The following is a 17986-nucleotide window of genomic DNA, read 5'->3' as shown; positions in this document are numbered from 1 at the left end:
TATCAGACTGATGAGTTATATTGCAAAAAGACCTCATAATTAATCAAGAACCCTTGCTCTATCAGAAAAGATAAAATAACATATCTCTGTCTGATCCTCAGCTATGACAGGCAGCATGAAAATTAAAACCATGAGATTTTTTTGTTTTGATATGGAAGAATTTACAAGTTAACTGAAATGCATGACCTAAAGTGATTAACTGTAATCTTCCACTCTCACTCAGGCTTTTCCTCCTATCAAAATAGAAAACCCAGCAGACAAGAACACAGCTCTACTGCACAAGTCAAAAGACATTAAACATTTTTTTTTTCAGTTAGCATTCTGCTCCTTACCTCCAGTTTTTTTTTATTTCATGTATTGAAAAAAAAAAATCCCAAAGAACTGCTAACTATAGCTATCTGTCTAAAAATCAACAATCCATTGCATGTAATTTGACAGGTACAATAACTTCAGGTCAGGCAGCATGAACAGGACCACACACACAAATAAAATCCCTTCCTCTGTAAGAAGTCGACAGGTAGTGTGAGAGACAAACAGGCAACCAAACAAAACCAGGATTTGGTCACCTCTAGCAGGCAGGGCAGTGACTACAGGGAATGCCTACAGACAAAGAAATGATCACTCAAGGGCCCAGCTGAAAGAGCTACTTTCCTCTTAAGGGAATCAACATCCTATTTGCATTGAGAAATGATTCAGCCTTCTGTTACCAAGATGGGCAAGTTGAACACAGCATGATTAAACCAAATTGAAGCACCTCTGACAATTCCAGTGCACTGAACCTAAACAAATTCATAGATGTATTATCAGTGATGTATTATCATTGCATTTTCTTATCCTAAAATACTCCCTTTCAAATTAAAAAGCTAGAGAGGAAAAAGGAGGGTTAAGATAGAATCTCATCCTAGTTTGAGGAACAGCTCTACCCTGCCGACACATGAATTTACAGGGTTTCCTGAGACTTACCAGGTAGATGAAGAAGGTTAATGAGGTAAACACCTATAAATTACAGGAGTCTACATGACCTCAATTTATTTAAACCTAGCCTGCAACAGCTTTACTCTGCAATGCCCAATGACACTCCAAGGTAAAGAGTAATATTTGAAATCTGTTCACACATAGCTGTAAGTCCACTATAGTTATTAAGATGACAGCCAAGAGGACTTCTTGTTTAAGATAACATTTAGAGTGAAAAACTTAAGTTATTTCCCTGGTATCTTCAACAACAAAAAGAGAAGGCAACGGATCACTCTATGGGAAAAGCAAACATTTAACAAAAGCAAACAATAACAAAGCTTTCTTTTTTAAAAGCACTATTTCTAGCTGTTCGTGTCAAAGAGTTCCCTAGATTTATTGAGCAGAAGAAGGTCAAAGAAAACAATAGCTTGCTTTTTAGGGTGTTTCAACGGTTAAGCACCACAGATACAAATGCAAAATCTCTCTCGAATTCTCTGTCAGAAAGAGCAGCTCAGCTTTTGCTCTTAGGTCTCGGCTAAAAAATGAAAACATAAGTAAACAATCCCTTGCACCCCCTGACAGCTTTCTCCTTCCCACACGACCAGGACCACGACACATGGGGACGCACAGAGCTGCCAGAGCCCGAAGGGAAGGACACAAGTTTAACACTAACCTGTTTGAGTTCCGCAGGCATTTATGCCAGGTGCCAGCTCCACAGTCCCTACCAGATAACACCTCCAGCCTCCTGCACAGCCTCCCTGGACCCAGCCTGCTGCTCTGACAGCCTCCCGCGCCTTCCTCCGTGACGCTCGCTCCCTTTGTAACCTGACCAGCAACCTCGCCGCTTGGGAGCCCCTCCGCAGCCTCCCGACAGACAGAGCCCATCCAGGGAAAAGAGACCACCGACCACCGCCGCTCCGACGGCAGGAAAAACCGCCGCCGCCTCCAGCCAGGGCCGCGTCCCTCTCACATGGCTCCCCCCTCCGCTGCCCCGGCCCGGAGGCGGGCACGGGGGGGGGGGGGGGCGGAACTGACGGGCAGCCGCAGCCGGAGCGGGCCGGGGCTCGGCCACGCCCGGGGAGCGCCCGGCGGCTCCCGCTTCCCGCCCGGAGCCGGCGGCGGGGCCACGGGCGGAGCCGCTGCGGCGGAGGAGCCGCTCCCCGCCTCGGGGCGAGGGGGACACCGACCGGCTGCGCCCGGGGCGCTCCCGCGCTTCCCGCCCCCCCCCCCCCCCCGCATCTCTCCCGCGGCACGGTAAAGACAAAGAGGAAAAATGTCACTAAGCAAAACGCCCGTTGTCAGCGTCTCGGAAAGCGCTAACCTGCGGGCTACGGCGGCAGAAAGCCCCGCGCTGCCGGCTGCGCGGAAAGCGGAGGTGCCCCGTGAATGACGGGGCGGTGTACCAAGAAAGGAAACGCTCCTGCTTGCTTACTTTTTGCACTTCGCCTCGAGATTAACGCCATCCCTCACGCACCGACACCAGAGAAGGATGATCTTTCCTCACAATCTCCTCCCTTCTCCACAGATGCAGTGAGGTTTAGAGCTCAAAGTACAACTGCCCTCATTTTTAAAAACCATTCACCTGTCCCACATTCATTAAAGGATTGTCTTGATAAATGACTCATTACCCAAATGAATGCCAGATGTGCTATACCTTGCATCCACCACATTCTACAACAAAAACTGGGACTTCTCACAGCATGATACAGCGTGGTTTTCACATCCATTTATTGCTAGTAAATTGGAAGTACCCAGCTTTTAAGGTTCAGTCTTTGACTAGGCAGCTAGGCTGTATATCTCTATGAAATCCCTGGGAAGGAGAGCCTCCCATACTTCTTGTTCTAGGACCTCACCCTTCTTTCTGCCTTTTCCAAGCAACTGCATAAAGGGTATGCATTAATAAATACATTAAGACATCAAATCTTAAAAACAGACCTAGGTAAGTAGGTGTAAACCAACCTTAACTAAACCTGAAGACATTTTCTCCATGGCCCCATGCCAGGGACAGGAGGACATGCTTACCCAGCACTGCAACTAAAGCCTTGCCCTTCAGACCAAAGCAGTTAACCAGGTCTGAAAGGCAGCCGGCTACGTCCTCCCCCAGGGCTAAATAACAGCACTGCTCCAAGTCACCAGCCAAGGGGTAAGGCTTGGTTTTCCTCTTCCGTACTGGGTTCCTGCAGCAAACCAAAGCAAGAGCTAAATCCACCACTGTAACAGCTGATGGCTGAAGAATGGTAATTAGGGACTGAAAGCTACTGGGAAAGCTACTGGAATCAAATTAGAGACTATCCCTGGAAAATAGGGATAGTCAGAGACAGCAAGACCAGCTATAAAGCAGAAAGGAAGGTACATTACAATTTAATCTTCTTTAATTATCAGAGTAGGCACCTCTGCACAGAAGTGTCTTTTCATCCCACCTTCAGGTTCCCTAAAAATTCTAAAACGTGCTTCCAGTGTCACTGTAATTAACATGTTAATTAATACCAATCCTACCAGATCAACATGAAAAGGTGGCATCTCCTATACTGCCATTTAAGACCAGAAGGAATGTTTCAGACCTTTTTAATCCTTATTTCAGCTTTCGTGTTATGGCCCATGTCAGCATTCCAGCTGAATACTAGAGCTAAGGCTTTGTATTTTAGGGGCAGAGAACAGGGCCGAACTATGTTACCCGACTCTGATCCTAATTTGCTTAAAAATAAATGCCATAAAGGTTGACAAGGGCAACAGCAGATGCTCCACAAGGTTTAGCTGAAGCAAAGTATTTGCTTCACTGGAGGGAAAAAATATGCTCTATCTACAGTGGAATAATTTTGAGGCAACTGGTAGCGGCTGTTAATAAAATCCTTAAAGGCCAAAGCAAAAGAAATGCATTTTGTATGAGTCTCCTGTACTTTTGTACAGCACTCTCCCCCCTCCCGCCCTTCTCCTTGTCCAACTTTTCTTCAGTTAACAAACGAAAATAGCTCAACTTTTGTTGAGGCCGTGCTGGCACAGAAAAGTACCATTCAATTTAGGCATGCACATGGATCTGTGCCAGACCTTTATACACTGTCAAAGAAAAAAACGCTGTAAAGTCTATATCCATAGGGCACCGAAGTAGCTACTCTTGCATGCAAAACGACGAAACTGAAAACCTTCCTGTATGGCCTTGCCAGTTCTTACTCACATAAGAAGTCTCTCATGTTGTAAACCCACAGGTATTTGTGCGAGCCATGCAAATTAGCATTGCTGAATTTTGAAGTCCCACCTTCTGGAGTCAGGTTGTTATTTAACAGCATGATTTTCCTTTCAAAAATAGAATAGATGCTTGTAGGCCTTCTGTTTGTAAAGTAGATTTTGAAAATGTTTTGACTCAAAGATTTTTTTTTTTTTTTTTTTTTTTACAGACAAAATACATTTCAGTTCCCCTTATTTCTTAGCCACTTAAGGTATTTTACCAGCTCATATAATTCTGAATGCTGGGATTTGGCAATGCTGAAGTAAAAGAACTAATTACCTAAATAAGAGTTATGGATTAGATCCCTAAGGTTATAATGAACTTCCAAATTCTGGCAACACACATAGTGTCCATTAGTATCAGACTGCTGACTACACTGCAACCTTCCCCCCTTTTTTTAAAATGAATCTTAATTTCTTAATCTGTCACATTTTTCCCAGATTCAAAAGAAGGGCAAAAACCTTCATTCTTCTCTCTGGAAAATTAAAAATTTATACATAGGAAGGGATTTAATTCTCTGGAAGATGAAGTATCGTATCTGGGCCAGGCTCTCCTTTTTTATTTTCTCCCATTACCCTTAAAAAATTCTCCATCACTAGTGCTGCACTATGGATTGATCTGCTCTCAGAGGCAGTAAAAATGAAATGGTTTACAGCTCTGCCTGGAAACATAACATATGGCTTCAGTGATATGTAACTTCCATAAACCCAACAGAGCAAGAAGGCACAAGATGAATCAAGAATTCCAGCTAACCATATAGACAAAACCAGGATCACTCATGGCAACTCTCAGCATTAGAGAGCCTACATTCATATAGGTGCTTCCATGCCAAGGATGTTTTATTGTTCTGTGATTTTCATGCAGCAAATAAACAAGGTGAGAAAACTAAGGAACAGTACACCGTGATGTCTGTGTGCCCTGCTGTAATGATTTTAACACAGACAAATAAAAACAGAACATTATATCTCCAAGATAAATTTTGAAATCTTTTCCTGTTGACTTTTCCATCATTTTAAAATATATTTGAAAACTTACATAAGTCCTTTCAGAGCATCCATACTTGCTCCAAAATGGTTGCATGACTCTAGTAGGACAAATCCACCAGGAAATTTTTAACATTTCCATCAACATGGTTTTGACAATCTTCAGTTGGGGAGTAGCTGGATATAAATGGAGGATGATTTTATTTGTCATCCTTATTTAAGAATCCAGTATTAACAAAGAGGTCTAAAGGATCACAAGGCTAAAGAATGATATGGCAAAGAAGAAGCAGACCCTTTCTGTAGAGGGACACCATTAGGCACTCAGTAAATTCAGGGGATTTTCATTTGTATACAAACACAGCTTCCATCTTGCTACATTTAATATCAGTCAACTCCATTTCATCCAAGTTGGCATATGACAGGATGAGAGCAAGGACAGTCTGGTGACAGCACTGCTTACATGAGAAATAAAGGACAGAGGAAGCTACATGTCACTGCTTATAGGTCGTAGTTGAATGAATGACCTATGTTTATTCCCAGAAGCTTCATTTAGATAAGAATCAACTGGGATAAAAATAGAAAAACCTCTACCACTTTAAGAAAAAAAAAAGTATTACATTTACAACAGAATGACAACAGCAAGGAAAACAAATCAAATTTAAGGTTGGTAATGAGACCATAATTTCATGCTGTAGTTATTGGAAATGAAAACAAAGACACTCAAATGCAGGAAAGAAAGCCCCAGTATTAACCATTTTTCATTTCTTAGATTTTGTTTTGGTTTTTGGATTTTCCAGATGATTTGTGCTGTATTTCAAGCTGCATATTATAATCACTAGCTCAGAAGATACAAGCTTAACATGTCATTCTCTCATCCAGAAGGCAAAAATGTGGTCTGCCATTATGTACTATATTGATAGCTGTCTGTACAACCAAATGATTTTTATGGTAATTATTATCCTCCTCAAACCAAAACCTGAAGCTGTTTTGGATTTTCTTCTGAAGAGAGAATTAAGATCTCTGTGTATGAAATTTTATTCCAGAACAAGTTTTTTTGCATTTGAAATACTTACATATGAAAGTAAGGCTGCAAAAAGGAAGAAGAGCTAATTGAGATGGGTTAGAAACATGGAGCCTATAGTTCTTTCCAATCTTTAACTACAGTACTCTAAAAATGCCACTCTGCCAGCAGCTAAAGATATATTTTAGATTAAGTCCCTGAAATGAACTTTGATAGTAGTCTACAGCATTTTTCAGTTACCACAACTATAGTTAAAAGATACTCTCTTTGGTTAGTAATTTGGTAGCTTAAAAAAGGAAGCAGTTTTGGCGTTTGTTTTTTTAAATATATGTATATAGAGTAAACTGTGGCATTTATTTAAATCAAAGACTTTAATTATAGTTGGCGCGCAGCCTCAGGCTGCCCATGGCCATCTTTGGCCATTCTGTTCTCAGTCACACCAGTGACTTCAGTGAATTACTCCACATTTATGACAAAGCAAGCAAGAGCATAATTTGAACCATTAACAAGATGGCCTAAAGTAGCAAGAGACTTAGTAATTTATCAATGTCATCATAACCCAACATTCATTTTGGGCTCTTTCTGCATTAGTTCACAAGAGCTTATAGATGCTGAAGACAGCTGAAATGGAATTGTAGAAAATTTTTGGTTTTAAAAGCCAGGTTAAACCCTTTGGGTCCAAAGCTCAAAGGGCTCAGGGGAAAAGGAAATTGCCTGGTTGCCTGCTTGTTGGTTTTAAAGTTTCTGCAAAACATTTTTTCGGCTACATGTGGAACTGCAAGGGTAGAGGCTTACGAAGACTGACCGACTCCTGTGTGATGCCTTGTAGTGATAAAAGTCTGCCTCGCCTGTATGCCTATGGATCAAGGCCTGTCTTAGTAACAAAATCTTTTCATAAAATTGAGGGACACAGTGCAGAAAGATTTTGTGAAGATTTAGAATATTTCTTCCTGAACATCCCAGATGAACTAGTACAATAGTATGCTTGGGAACTAAACTGTAGGAGAATTAAAAAGTCTTAAAAAGCCCGTACAGTTGATCATGTTCTGCTGTCTGAGCTGAGAAATAAACAAGCACCAGGACATGAAAAATAAATCACAACTTTAAAATGTAAGATATTTTCATATTAGTCATCAAGAAGCAAATGTGGAAAAGTGACTACAAAGTTGTTTTTTAAAAAAATCCTGTTAAACCTGATATTACTGTTTAATATTTACATTTGAATGTTCCTGTTTTAAGACATTTTTAATAATTACTTGCAGTTATACTTACTGATCTTGCAACACTCAGATGTCATGCAAAGAACAACCTAGATGCCCATTTACATAATAAGGTACACACAGCAAGCAGAATTTATTTTTAATGTGTTTCTCTTATATGTACTTCTAGAAGAAAACACAGTTCTATTAGTAAAGCAATGTAAAATCATGGAAAATTATTATGAAACTGTGAATTTGACATTCAAATTAAATAATTTTAATTTACACCTGGCACAGTTCCAGGCCAGAAAAGTTAACAGTTGTAGAAAATTATTCTTTCACAAATCTTGGCAAGCAAAATCAGAAAATCCATACCTTTTAGTTGCTTCCAAAACACCATTTAATAAAAATTCACACAGAACACAAGAAGGTGAGACTTTTCAAGGCAAATGAAACTGCAAAAATATTTCTGAGATACTTAGGGTAAATGTGGTCATTGTTTTGCACTGTTATAATCATTAGCATAAAGCGGTTGCTGTCCTGCTGACAAACATTAGCTTGCACTTTGGAATTTAGCATTTACCATATAAAGTTGCAGAGCACATACTTAAGAGATGAAGTGTGACATATGAAAGTGAGGTACTGTTGATGATAGCGAGAAAAGCTAGATTTCTGCAGAGGCATGCATCTTTGACTAAAAGATATGTTTTCAACCTGCACATGTAAAACTTAAAATAGTATAATATTGAATTTTGAAAAAATAAAAATAAAAAAAGTCATTGTGTTGGAAAGAATAAAATAATTAATTCTTTACCAAACAGAGAGTCAGTTTCTCAGTTGCTGGGTTCCCTTTTTTTAATTTTTTAATGATTCCTTTTGGATCTACTTTTTAAATTAGATTTGCTGACAAAGGTTTATGCAAACACTTCTCAGATAATGGATCAGATTTTGAGTGGATTCTGCTGTATGCCAGCAGATCGGAGTCCCAGATAACTCTAATAACTGGGGTTTAGGTGGTTTGCTTATCAAGTAAATAAATCCCTCTGGAAAGCACTGCACAGCTTCTGGTGCAGCTGGTCAAATCTCCTTAATTGTTGCTGAAAATGATGCTAATATTCCCATTCACTTTTGTATCCATGTTTTTACCACCTAAGGCCTTAAAGGAAGACTAAAGAATATTCACAGGGGAGAAGCTATAACAAGAAATAGAAGAACCAGGAAATGTAAATTCTTGCAGGAATACTACTTGAGTCCATCTTTGAGAGGCTCTGAAATGATATATACCATGATGCCTGTTGCACAAACTCTCTTTTTTTGTTAGCCTTGTGCTATCTCATTCCTCCTGCAATACAGGAAGCAAGTTCTAGGATTCCTTTTGCAATTTGGGTAATCTCAGCAGAAAGGCAAACAGCAGGAGCTCCTTGAGCTCACAGTGGAGCAACATGCCGCCGTACTGTCACTTTGGAAAGTCTCTATCTGAAACACCTGCAGTAATTCCAAGAGAGCTACTGCTCTGGCTGAATTCCTGTAAGGTGCAGGCTGGCTTAGCAACACTGTCTTAAATCATCTGCAGTACTCTGGCCCTGAGAAACATCAGTTCCTTGCTTCCAGTTTCCACTGCTGCTGAGCTATCAGCAGAAGATCTAGACTCTCACTGTAAGCCAGGAGTTGATGCTTTCACAGAGATGGGACAATGTCCATAAAAAAGGTGGCAAAAGCTCCAACCTCCAAGCTAATCTCAACCATTACCAACTCCAGCACTGCAGAAGCCAGGGACAGGGTCATACCACATGCACGGGGAACACATCTCCGTGAAAAGTAGCAGAGTAATGGCTTGTGGTCCAGTTGCTAGCTGTGCTGGGATTCATAGGAACTGTGCATATCTCTCTGCTCACTGAATTCTGACCTAAGAACTCATTCTCCCATAGGAATCATATTCTCAAATCTCTCTTCTCCTTCCCCCCTCTCCACTCCCTGAACCTTTGAACAGTTGTACATATGCAGAAGCTGAAACCTGACCCAGGTCATTCCTAGAAATTCAGTAAGACTACTCATACGTCCTGAATTGACAGGATCAGGCTGATGGCATAGCTAGTGCATGTGTAACTGCCCAGTGATCTGTAGGCCAAAAGAACACAAGAGCTGAATTACAGAGGGAGGGGTGCTGGGAGCAGGGGCACCAGCGGCTGGCTGGAGAACAGGCGTGATATGGCGCTGACACCAAACCATACTGCACCCCTGAAGCAGAACTCACATTTCTGTGGTTTCAACTGGTTTTATAAAGGAATTAGAACTATCCCTACAAATTCTTTCAACATTTTGCAATCTGCCCAGAACTAGCAGAACTAGAATGTGCATGGGTTAACGACCACTGAGTTTTTTTTTCTGGGTATTTGGCATTGTAACAGGAAAGAGTACTGTAACACTGTATTGTGAACCAACAGCATTGTTGTCTGTACCTGACCTTACCTATGAGGCAAAAAAAAAAGTCCTTTTCCATGCTGTCAGGCCCTTGATATGAGCACAAATATGTTCTATAACAAAAGAAGCCAAGAGGCACTACAGACTAGAACTAATTACATAAAACTTTGCAGGCAAAGATGGAACTATATTCTGTATGAGATGGAGAAAAAAAGGTAAGTCAATGACTCAGTGTAGCTCATTTTTGCTTCTTCTCTGCATATGTTCAAACATATATTCAATATTAATGAACCCACACTCTTACTATCAGAGCACTGGAAACAGTCTCTGTATTATAATGGTCTGCACTATGTCAGTGTGGAGCAGAAAATCTTAAATAAAAGTAATGAAATACAGACAGAAGAGTTATTGTTGCCCAAACTGTAACTCAGAAAGGTTAACTTGATGGTATTTTCTAGAAAAGCAATTTGAGCTAATCTTGTATTTTTTGAAATTCTTGCCATGTGTGCTGGTGTGCTTTAGAGTTCACCTTTTGCTTGAAACTAACCCTCAATTCACAAAATGTAATTTTTGGCAGAAATCACAGGTACCTCAGATTAACATAAAGACTGAAGAATACTAGTGCTTAATCATGGCTACAAAATACCTGCCTAAAAAAATTAAAAAAACAACAAAAAAAAGAAAATGTGTTTGTTAGTCTTTAAACAGGTGTTACTTCTCTGGAACAGCAGTTGAAATATAAATGATCCAAATTATAACTATGAAAATATTCTGTAGCTTTTTTCTGTAAACTGATTTTCCATGAACAGCTATAATCATATTTGCACAGTGAAGAAAAAAATGTATTTTATTAACTTGGTTGATTACTGACATTTCAGGATGGCCTTTTGGGGTATTATTTTTTGGGAGGGAGTTTGTAGGTCTTTTTTGGTGAGGGTCTTAGCAGAAAAAACCCAACAACCAGCAGGTGATTTCTTTTAAGTTTCTTCATTGCCACTTACTTCTCTGCCTTACTTTCAACTCTGTTTTGTTAATATCTTGGTTAAACAGAAAGTTAGGGAATGTTTGTACCAAAACTATATATCAATTTATGGAAAAACAAGGTTAAAAATATATCAGACCTGGAGAAACAGATGAAAAAAGCTCTTACTAGTTATAGAGGTAGGATGCTAATTAAACATGTTAGAGAATTTTGAGCCTGTGTTTATTACCATACCTCTTAACAAATTAATAATCACAGTAACAATAAAAAAAAAACCTGACTCAAAAACCTCACCACCTAAATAATCTAAGTTGGTTTTTCCTGATTTGTATTTAAACCATTTATTATTGTGTGTATTTCTTTAGTTCAGTAGCAACAGCTTTTGCATTGCTCTAACTCTACCGCATTCAGGATGGCTCCATATAAAGGGGAACAATCCATTAATATGATTTTGACAAGATATATTTGTAACAGTGTAACTTACTATACCTGGCATCATAATAATTATATTCTTTCAGTTTAAAGAACAACAGAGAAAAAAAAAATCGAAATCTGTTGTGAAATAGTTAAGCTAGTACAAAATGACTGTAGAGCAGGATTCAGTGAATTAGTAATAAGCCTTTATAAATGTCATAATCACAAACCCTATTTCAGAGAAGTCTGTCTCAGTCACATCTAAGGGATCAAATTATTGTGCACAGTATTACAAAAGGTACAAACAAGCTCAGGTCTGCCTCCAACACCATATTCATGCCATGTTAACTACTGCAATTGCACAGTCACGAGCATGGCTGGCTTTACAAGTGGCAAGTGAGTAGCTTGCATAATAATCTGTATTACTAGGTGAAACAGCTACATAAACATAAGATACTAAGCTGTACTCTTTGGTATCACATCACGCTGATTCAGTTTGGTTTGATTATTAGAAATTCCAGCCCATACCACACACTTGTACACTTCACCATGGAGAAGGCTCAGCAAGCCTGATTCTTACATGGTGTGAAAAAGCGTAACAGACTGACACATTTGAAGCTGCTAGCCTAATGCTGAGTCAAAAATTTGTCAGTGAAGCTCGCCCAATTGAAGTTTAAAGTCAAAACAGGATCCAAAACTTGTATTTTGCTTCGGAAAACAAAATAAGCTATTTTATCACTCCCCTTAGACGAAGAAACTAGTCACTTAAACTAGTCACATAGGTCTCTTGACATATGTTGTTGAGTGACAAACCTCTAGAAAGCATACCACAAACCCTCTAGCTGTTGTTCAGTCGCTATTTACTCCTTGGCAGACTTTACCAATTCTGTGGCATCAGGACTTTAACGGAGCTTCCTTCTTATGAGAGCTACGGTTTGATGTGTAAGAAGTACAGCAGAATTCTATAAAACTTGCATCAAAACTACCAATTTAATACCACTAGGTTTTAAACAAAAGTATAATTCTAAGAAAAAAAACACCAGTAAATTTATGACAACGGGCTTTTTTAATAACAGGCTTTGTAAAAAGCACATGGGAATATCTATATTATACGAAGATATATGTACACACAAAATCTCCATTTTGGGTTTCATCTATGCCAGCACCTCCTTAGCCAAATGTAGCACATGATATATCTAAAAAACCAAACATAAAAACACTCTGTCAAACCCACCACAGGGAACCAAAAAGAATGGAAATAGCAGTCAAATGAAATATATTTTTAATTATTGGATGATTTTGTCAATGCAAAGACTTCTCAGATCAATTTATGTTACTTCTTACAGGCATAAGAGTTAATCTGATAAGTAAAACTGCACCAGCATGCAAGGGGCTGGTTTCTGTTATTTATACCATGTAAGATTTGGCAACTCCTACAGCTTTCCTACCTGGAAGAATGGGCATAATATCTACCTTTTTTATAATGGGAACCCCTCTCAAATCCCTATAGGTCATGACAAAATCATGGAAGTCAAAGTACTGTTACAGTGTTATTCGCTAGCAAAAGATGTTTATTGAATGCAGTACTTTATTTTGTTTATGAAACATTAACAGGAATGGATATCGTCAATGTGTACCAATGGGGAAACAATCCTTGAATGCAAACACTGTTGTTCAGCTCCCCAGCTGATCAGACTTGACAGAGCTTCTCTGAAACCCATGGAGCCATGCCAATTTAAACCAACTCGGGATATACCCTTCTGTTTAATATGTTTCACATGTCTGATGTTTTAATAAAGGAAAAAAAATATTCTTTATTATTAAAAAGTTATACTCTGAATGGTTAGCTATCCAGTGATATATTGCAGCTTTGTGCATTCAACCCATTATAGTATATACCCTACAGATGCACTTTCAGATTTTCTCCCTGTCTAACTGTAGTTCCCACTGTGAAGAGCAGCAGAAGGCTGATTTGAAAGAAGTGAAATAGAAGCAGGTAGATTAAACTAAATACCTCACACATGGAGAGTATTAACATTTATCAGGCTTGTAAAAAACATTATCAACCAGATACTTTAAGATGTAGAAGCCACATGATAGGTGCTACTCACCAGTGACTTAGAAGCTTATTGGACTATGTCTGCGTTGGTAAACTGATGAAAAGGCAAAGACTGCCAAGACTCTCAAAGCTTAGGATACTGTAACAACCAAAAAAATATTTTTTTTACATTCTTTACTGCAAAAAATAAAGAAGCAAACACAAATACACATTATCAGACAGCTCTGTTCTTGTTAGTACAACCAAATTTTCACTTTCAGAAACAAATAGCAATGGCCAGCCATGTGGCTCCCACCACTCAAAGCCAGAGTGGGGAATAGGGTCAAAAACATCCTTAAAAACTGGAAGGATTTCTAGGAGATTTTTATTAGCCAGATAAAACTCTATGATTAAAATTTAATTAAACATTAAATTTTTCAGAGTAATGCAAAGGTTTTCATTGAGTAACTAATGATCTTTTGTCCAGAGAGTTTTTAGTCTGGAAGAGCACTTTATTTGATCACTTCAAAATTCGCAGTAATGCCTGTATAACGTTGCACATCTTCCAAAAGTTACAGAGTTTAAACACCCTTATTCATGTCACCAGCTGTAGACTCAGCAACAGACTCTAGCTGAAGTCAGCCTTTAAGACTGGGGAAGCTACATAGCGCAGAAGTAACATTTACTCACTCGTTCAACAGCATTAACCACAAACAGCACTTTTGTCCCTGTTCACCAGAAACTATGCTTGCTAAAGCTAGCTGCCCGTGTGGCAGTCGCTGATTATTGCCTCTTGCAGGAAGGAGAGCTGGGTACAAAACCTCTGCACACCTGAAGGTTTGTCAGGCACCGCCTCCTACAGTGGGCTATGAAAGCTGCTTTGGCCATTACCTCAATAAAAGACTCTCACTAATATTAATGGGAGACATTTCAGCAACATTTGGGACCTCTTATTGTGAGGACAGTATCTCCCAGAAACCCTCCCTCTGGGAATAATTTCCATTGAAGTATAATCTCAGCTATTTTTAATTAATATCTAAGCAAACCATTAATAATTTGTTCGGCTCGACCAAGTAATCAACTTCCCCCATTAAAAACAACTTTAAGATGCTTTTTAGAAAAAAAATCCACACGTTCTTCATTTTACATTAAGAAGTCTATGCACATGTTTTTTTGGCAATTACAGCACATCCCTGACTTCATTTGTAGATCTAATATTTCTTGTCAGGGGCCAAAAGACACAATGCCATATACACTCCCAGAAAATGCCAACAAGTGCACAACATTTCACAAGTTCCATTCAAGTATTCTAAATGCAGAGCAAACAGGCAGAACTCACTAGGAAGTGATGTCAAGGAAGTGGTGAAATGGGATGCCTAGGACAAGGAGCTGCTGTTGTGAAATGATTTTAAAGTTGGTATTAAAAAAAAAATAAAGTGGCCAGCAAAACCATCTAGAATTAATTAATTAGAATCAATATTTGCATAAGACCTTGATTTTGTCTTTTGAGGACTTCAGAAAACTGTTACACTTCTGGCACATTGCCAATATATTATTTTTCCTTTTATAAAGTAAAATAAAAAAATTCTTAATTTCCTTTCCTAAGAAGGGAACAAGTTTGGGAGCGTATATTACAAAAAAGTACTAAGAGAGATTCTGTTAACAAAACCCTGACTATACACACGTCCCTAACAAATCCCTTTGACAGATTCCACTTTGACGATCAAACAACATAGAAAAGTGATGCCTGGTTGTGGAGATCATTAAAGATTATTTGGCATTCTCATTTAACCCTCATTTTTTACCCAAATTCTACTTAGAATAACTACATTACATATAATCACCTATGCAACTTCCAAATGGAAAAGCTCCTACTTGAGTTATTCTGCAGTATGACTTACAACAAAAGGCTGAACAGGGCGATAAGCAGAAATCAGTCAGTCCTCACTGAAATACAGCTTCAGAGATAGTTGCATTTCACTATAGTGCATGAGCAATTCTTACTGACAGCCGAGTATAGAGTGCCTCTTGCTTTTGAGTATAGAGTGCCTCTTGCTTTGTGTACTCTTAACGATAAAGTGCAATATATAATAGTAAAGATTAAATCATTATATATTCTGTGTAACACTGAATGTACAGCTTTCATCCTCCATTTAAACACTATTTAATTAATTCTAGTAAGTCAGGAGGGAATTTGGCTCTCAGTACATTTAATGAAAATTTGCACAAATAACCTTACATTAATTCTTAACTCTGCATATTTAGCAATTCAACTATTTTATTTCATATACAAGCTACTCTGAAAACCTCAACACTTTATGACCTAAAGCTCCCCTCACCCAGTGGCAATGAGCTGAGTGTACACAGATTCAGTCGAGTCACTTACAGGGGCTCTATCTCCAGAAGAGTCATGTAGGCCCCAGTAACATACTCTTAAGTTTTCTTGGAAGTGGTTAGACCTTAAGGTATAACACTGCAGAAAACTCATGCTTCATCACTTTTGTGGATAAGGAATTTCATTCTGGAGCTATTAATCAGGCACTTTGCACAGAGTCGTTCAGAAAAAGTGAAGGTGAACTTGTCCTTTTTCTATAAAAACACATGTAAGCACATCTCCCCTCTCCCCAGCCCAGCTGCAAATCAGAGAATAACAACCTACAGCTCGTACCAGCTACTGTCAGACTTCCAGCCTAACCAGTGCAGGCTGCTCCTTTCACATGAAGTCCCATATTCAAGCACCTACACGTACAGAAACATGGCAGAAAAGCTGTTAATAGAAAAACTATGCTAACATGATATAATGTAAAGTCTGCCTGAATACAGCTCAGTGCAAGTATAATTGTAAAACAGTCTGGTATAATTGGGAAACAACTTTTAGAATCCCCATAGCCTGGAGTCTCTCTATCAATTGAACAATGTTTTCTCAGGAAACAGACCTTCACAAATGGTGCTATTGCTTCTGCATGACTTACCTTGCATGTCAGGGTGATTTGCAAATTTAAGTAATTTAGAGATGTAAGTAGTTTATCATTGCACATTTAAACAGTCAAAGAACACATATTGAGCAAAACAGTATTTGGAAATCTAAGGCTACCACAAAGCCAGTTTGCATCATTAAAATAAAGTCTATCAATTCAATAAACATGAGAAACAAATTATGAAGTCCTCCCTACACGAACAATAAGACTTTGCAGGAGGGAAATCCCTGCTTTTCATGCTGTTCCCTCTATTCAAAGTCCAACTATTTCTAATGGAAATTTTGTTTGCTATGGAGATCATGATTCAGCCTTCTTTTTCAATCACCAGCACATCACCATACTTACAGCAAGTGCATAGATTTAGAGGAGCGTGTGAAGAACTCTCTTCAGGGTTTAATACTCAAAGATGCAGACATTTTTAAAAGTATCCCATGAGCTAAGAGGAAGTAAGAGCAACTTCTAAGCCAAGGCTCTGAAGTCTGAGCTACCAATCAATCGAAGCATACAAACTCCAGGGTATCAGAAGACAAGCTACAGAATGAAATGCTGATGACAAACAAGATGCACCTGACTTTCTGGAATGGGAAATTCTGGTAGAAGTGAACTCTAGCAACAGGTAAAATGAGCAGGCTGTTACCTGCAGTACAAGCTGCTGCCAGGCGGTTGCCAGTGGCTGACCATTGCCAATGTTGCAAATGCTCATTCGGTCTGCTGGCTGATTGGCACGCTCAAGTTGCAAGGAGACATTGCGCCGCTCTTCCTCAAGTGCACGGGTAAGCCGCTCGAAACGAGCTTCTTGCTCTTTAACAGATGCTAAAATGCTGGCAGCAGACCTGATATCATAGTCATCCATGATTGTTTTCAAATGCTCCTGCCTGTTAACTGACCAGGGCAAATGGAAAGGGTCAGGTAAAGGGGTGGGGAGGGCATAGGTCAGAGGTTAAAAATAAAAACGCACATTGTTAGTCACCCTACTAAAATACTGTTCACTCTAAGAAGCAAACTGCAGTGCTCTTTGAAAAGACTTCCTTTCCATTAACTGATTAGATTTTAAATTAAAAATAATTATTCCATGGCTTCCCTGTTCAAAAAAGAAAAAACCCACATGCTCACCTTGGAGAGAATTTATATTTAATTCCTTTGATCTTCTTGCTAAAATTGCTCTGACAAGGGTTTTCATTCCTCTTGCAAAGCTAATTTCACTGTACAAATAATAATGTACTTAAATATATAAAAAAAGATACAGCTTTGGAAGGAATGAGGAACACAGTCTTTCTCACTATAGGCACCTGGATTTTTTGTCTTTAACAGCATAAGTGAGAAGTTTAACTTTTTTAAAGACAGAAAGTTCATGGTACACAAAACCAGTTGTGTCCATTTTTTCCAAGTGAATGGAAACCCACCCCACCCCCAAATTTAGCAGACAGTAGCTGAAAATAGTTTTCATTTTCAAATGGTAAGAGTATACTGTCATATGGAAAATATTTTTAAATGCAGAGAGTGCAATTGCAGTTGAGATGTGCTTGATGATTTCAGCATGGTAGCCAATGAAACAGTCCTTCATGCAGCTGTTTGCTAATAATGCAAATGAAAAAGCCAAAATCAAACATTTTCCATGAAAACACACAGGACTGCTTGTCTCTCAATGCAGGAAAAAGAAGAACTCAGAAACCAGCGAGATGGGATGTATCTTCTGCCTTATGTCTTCTCTAGCAGGGTAATGAAATACTCCATTTAAAGCCTCATCTCCATCTGTATGGTGCATAAAACAAA

General features: G+C 39.0%; 1 protein-coding gene across 13 annotated transcripts in view; it reads right to left on the bottom strand.

The window, feature by feature from the left end:
* Positions 1-17986, bottom strand: part of ARVCF (ARVCF delta catenin family member) — a 292172-nt gene that overhangs the window by 154173 nt on the left and 120013 nt on the right. For 8 of the 13 annotated variants that reach the window (XR_006166734.1, XM_042805460.1, XM_042805468.1 and 5 more), the window contains one exon: positions 16851-17095. The exons of 1 other annotated variant lie outside the window; for it this stretch is intronic. Coding sequence is in view for 10 of the 12 variants with exons in the window: in XM_042805460.1 (XP_042661394.1) it covers positions 16851-17066 (216 nt within the window). In the remaining 2 variants the exon portion in view is untranslated. Of the gene's footprint in view, positions 1-1627; positions 1957-13308; positions 13396-16850; positions 17096-17986 lie in introns of those variants that run through there. 4 more of the 13 variants (XM_033008226.2, XM_033008227.2, XM_033008229.2 and 1 more) reach the window with 3 other exon arrangements.

The sequence above is a fragment of the Tyto alba genome, unplaced genomic scaffold (genome assembly GCF_018691265.1).
Source record: "Tyto alba isolate M040663 unplaced genomic scaffold, T.alba_DEE_v4.0 Super-Scaffold_44, whole genome shotgun sequence".
NCBI lineage: Eukaryota > Metazoa > Chordata > Aves > Strigiformes > Tytonidae > Tyto > Tyto alba.
The sequence above is the reverse complement of the archived record's forward strand: the minus strand, read 5'-3'. Positions and strand labels throughout refer to the sequence as shown.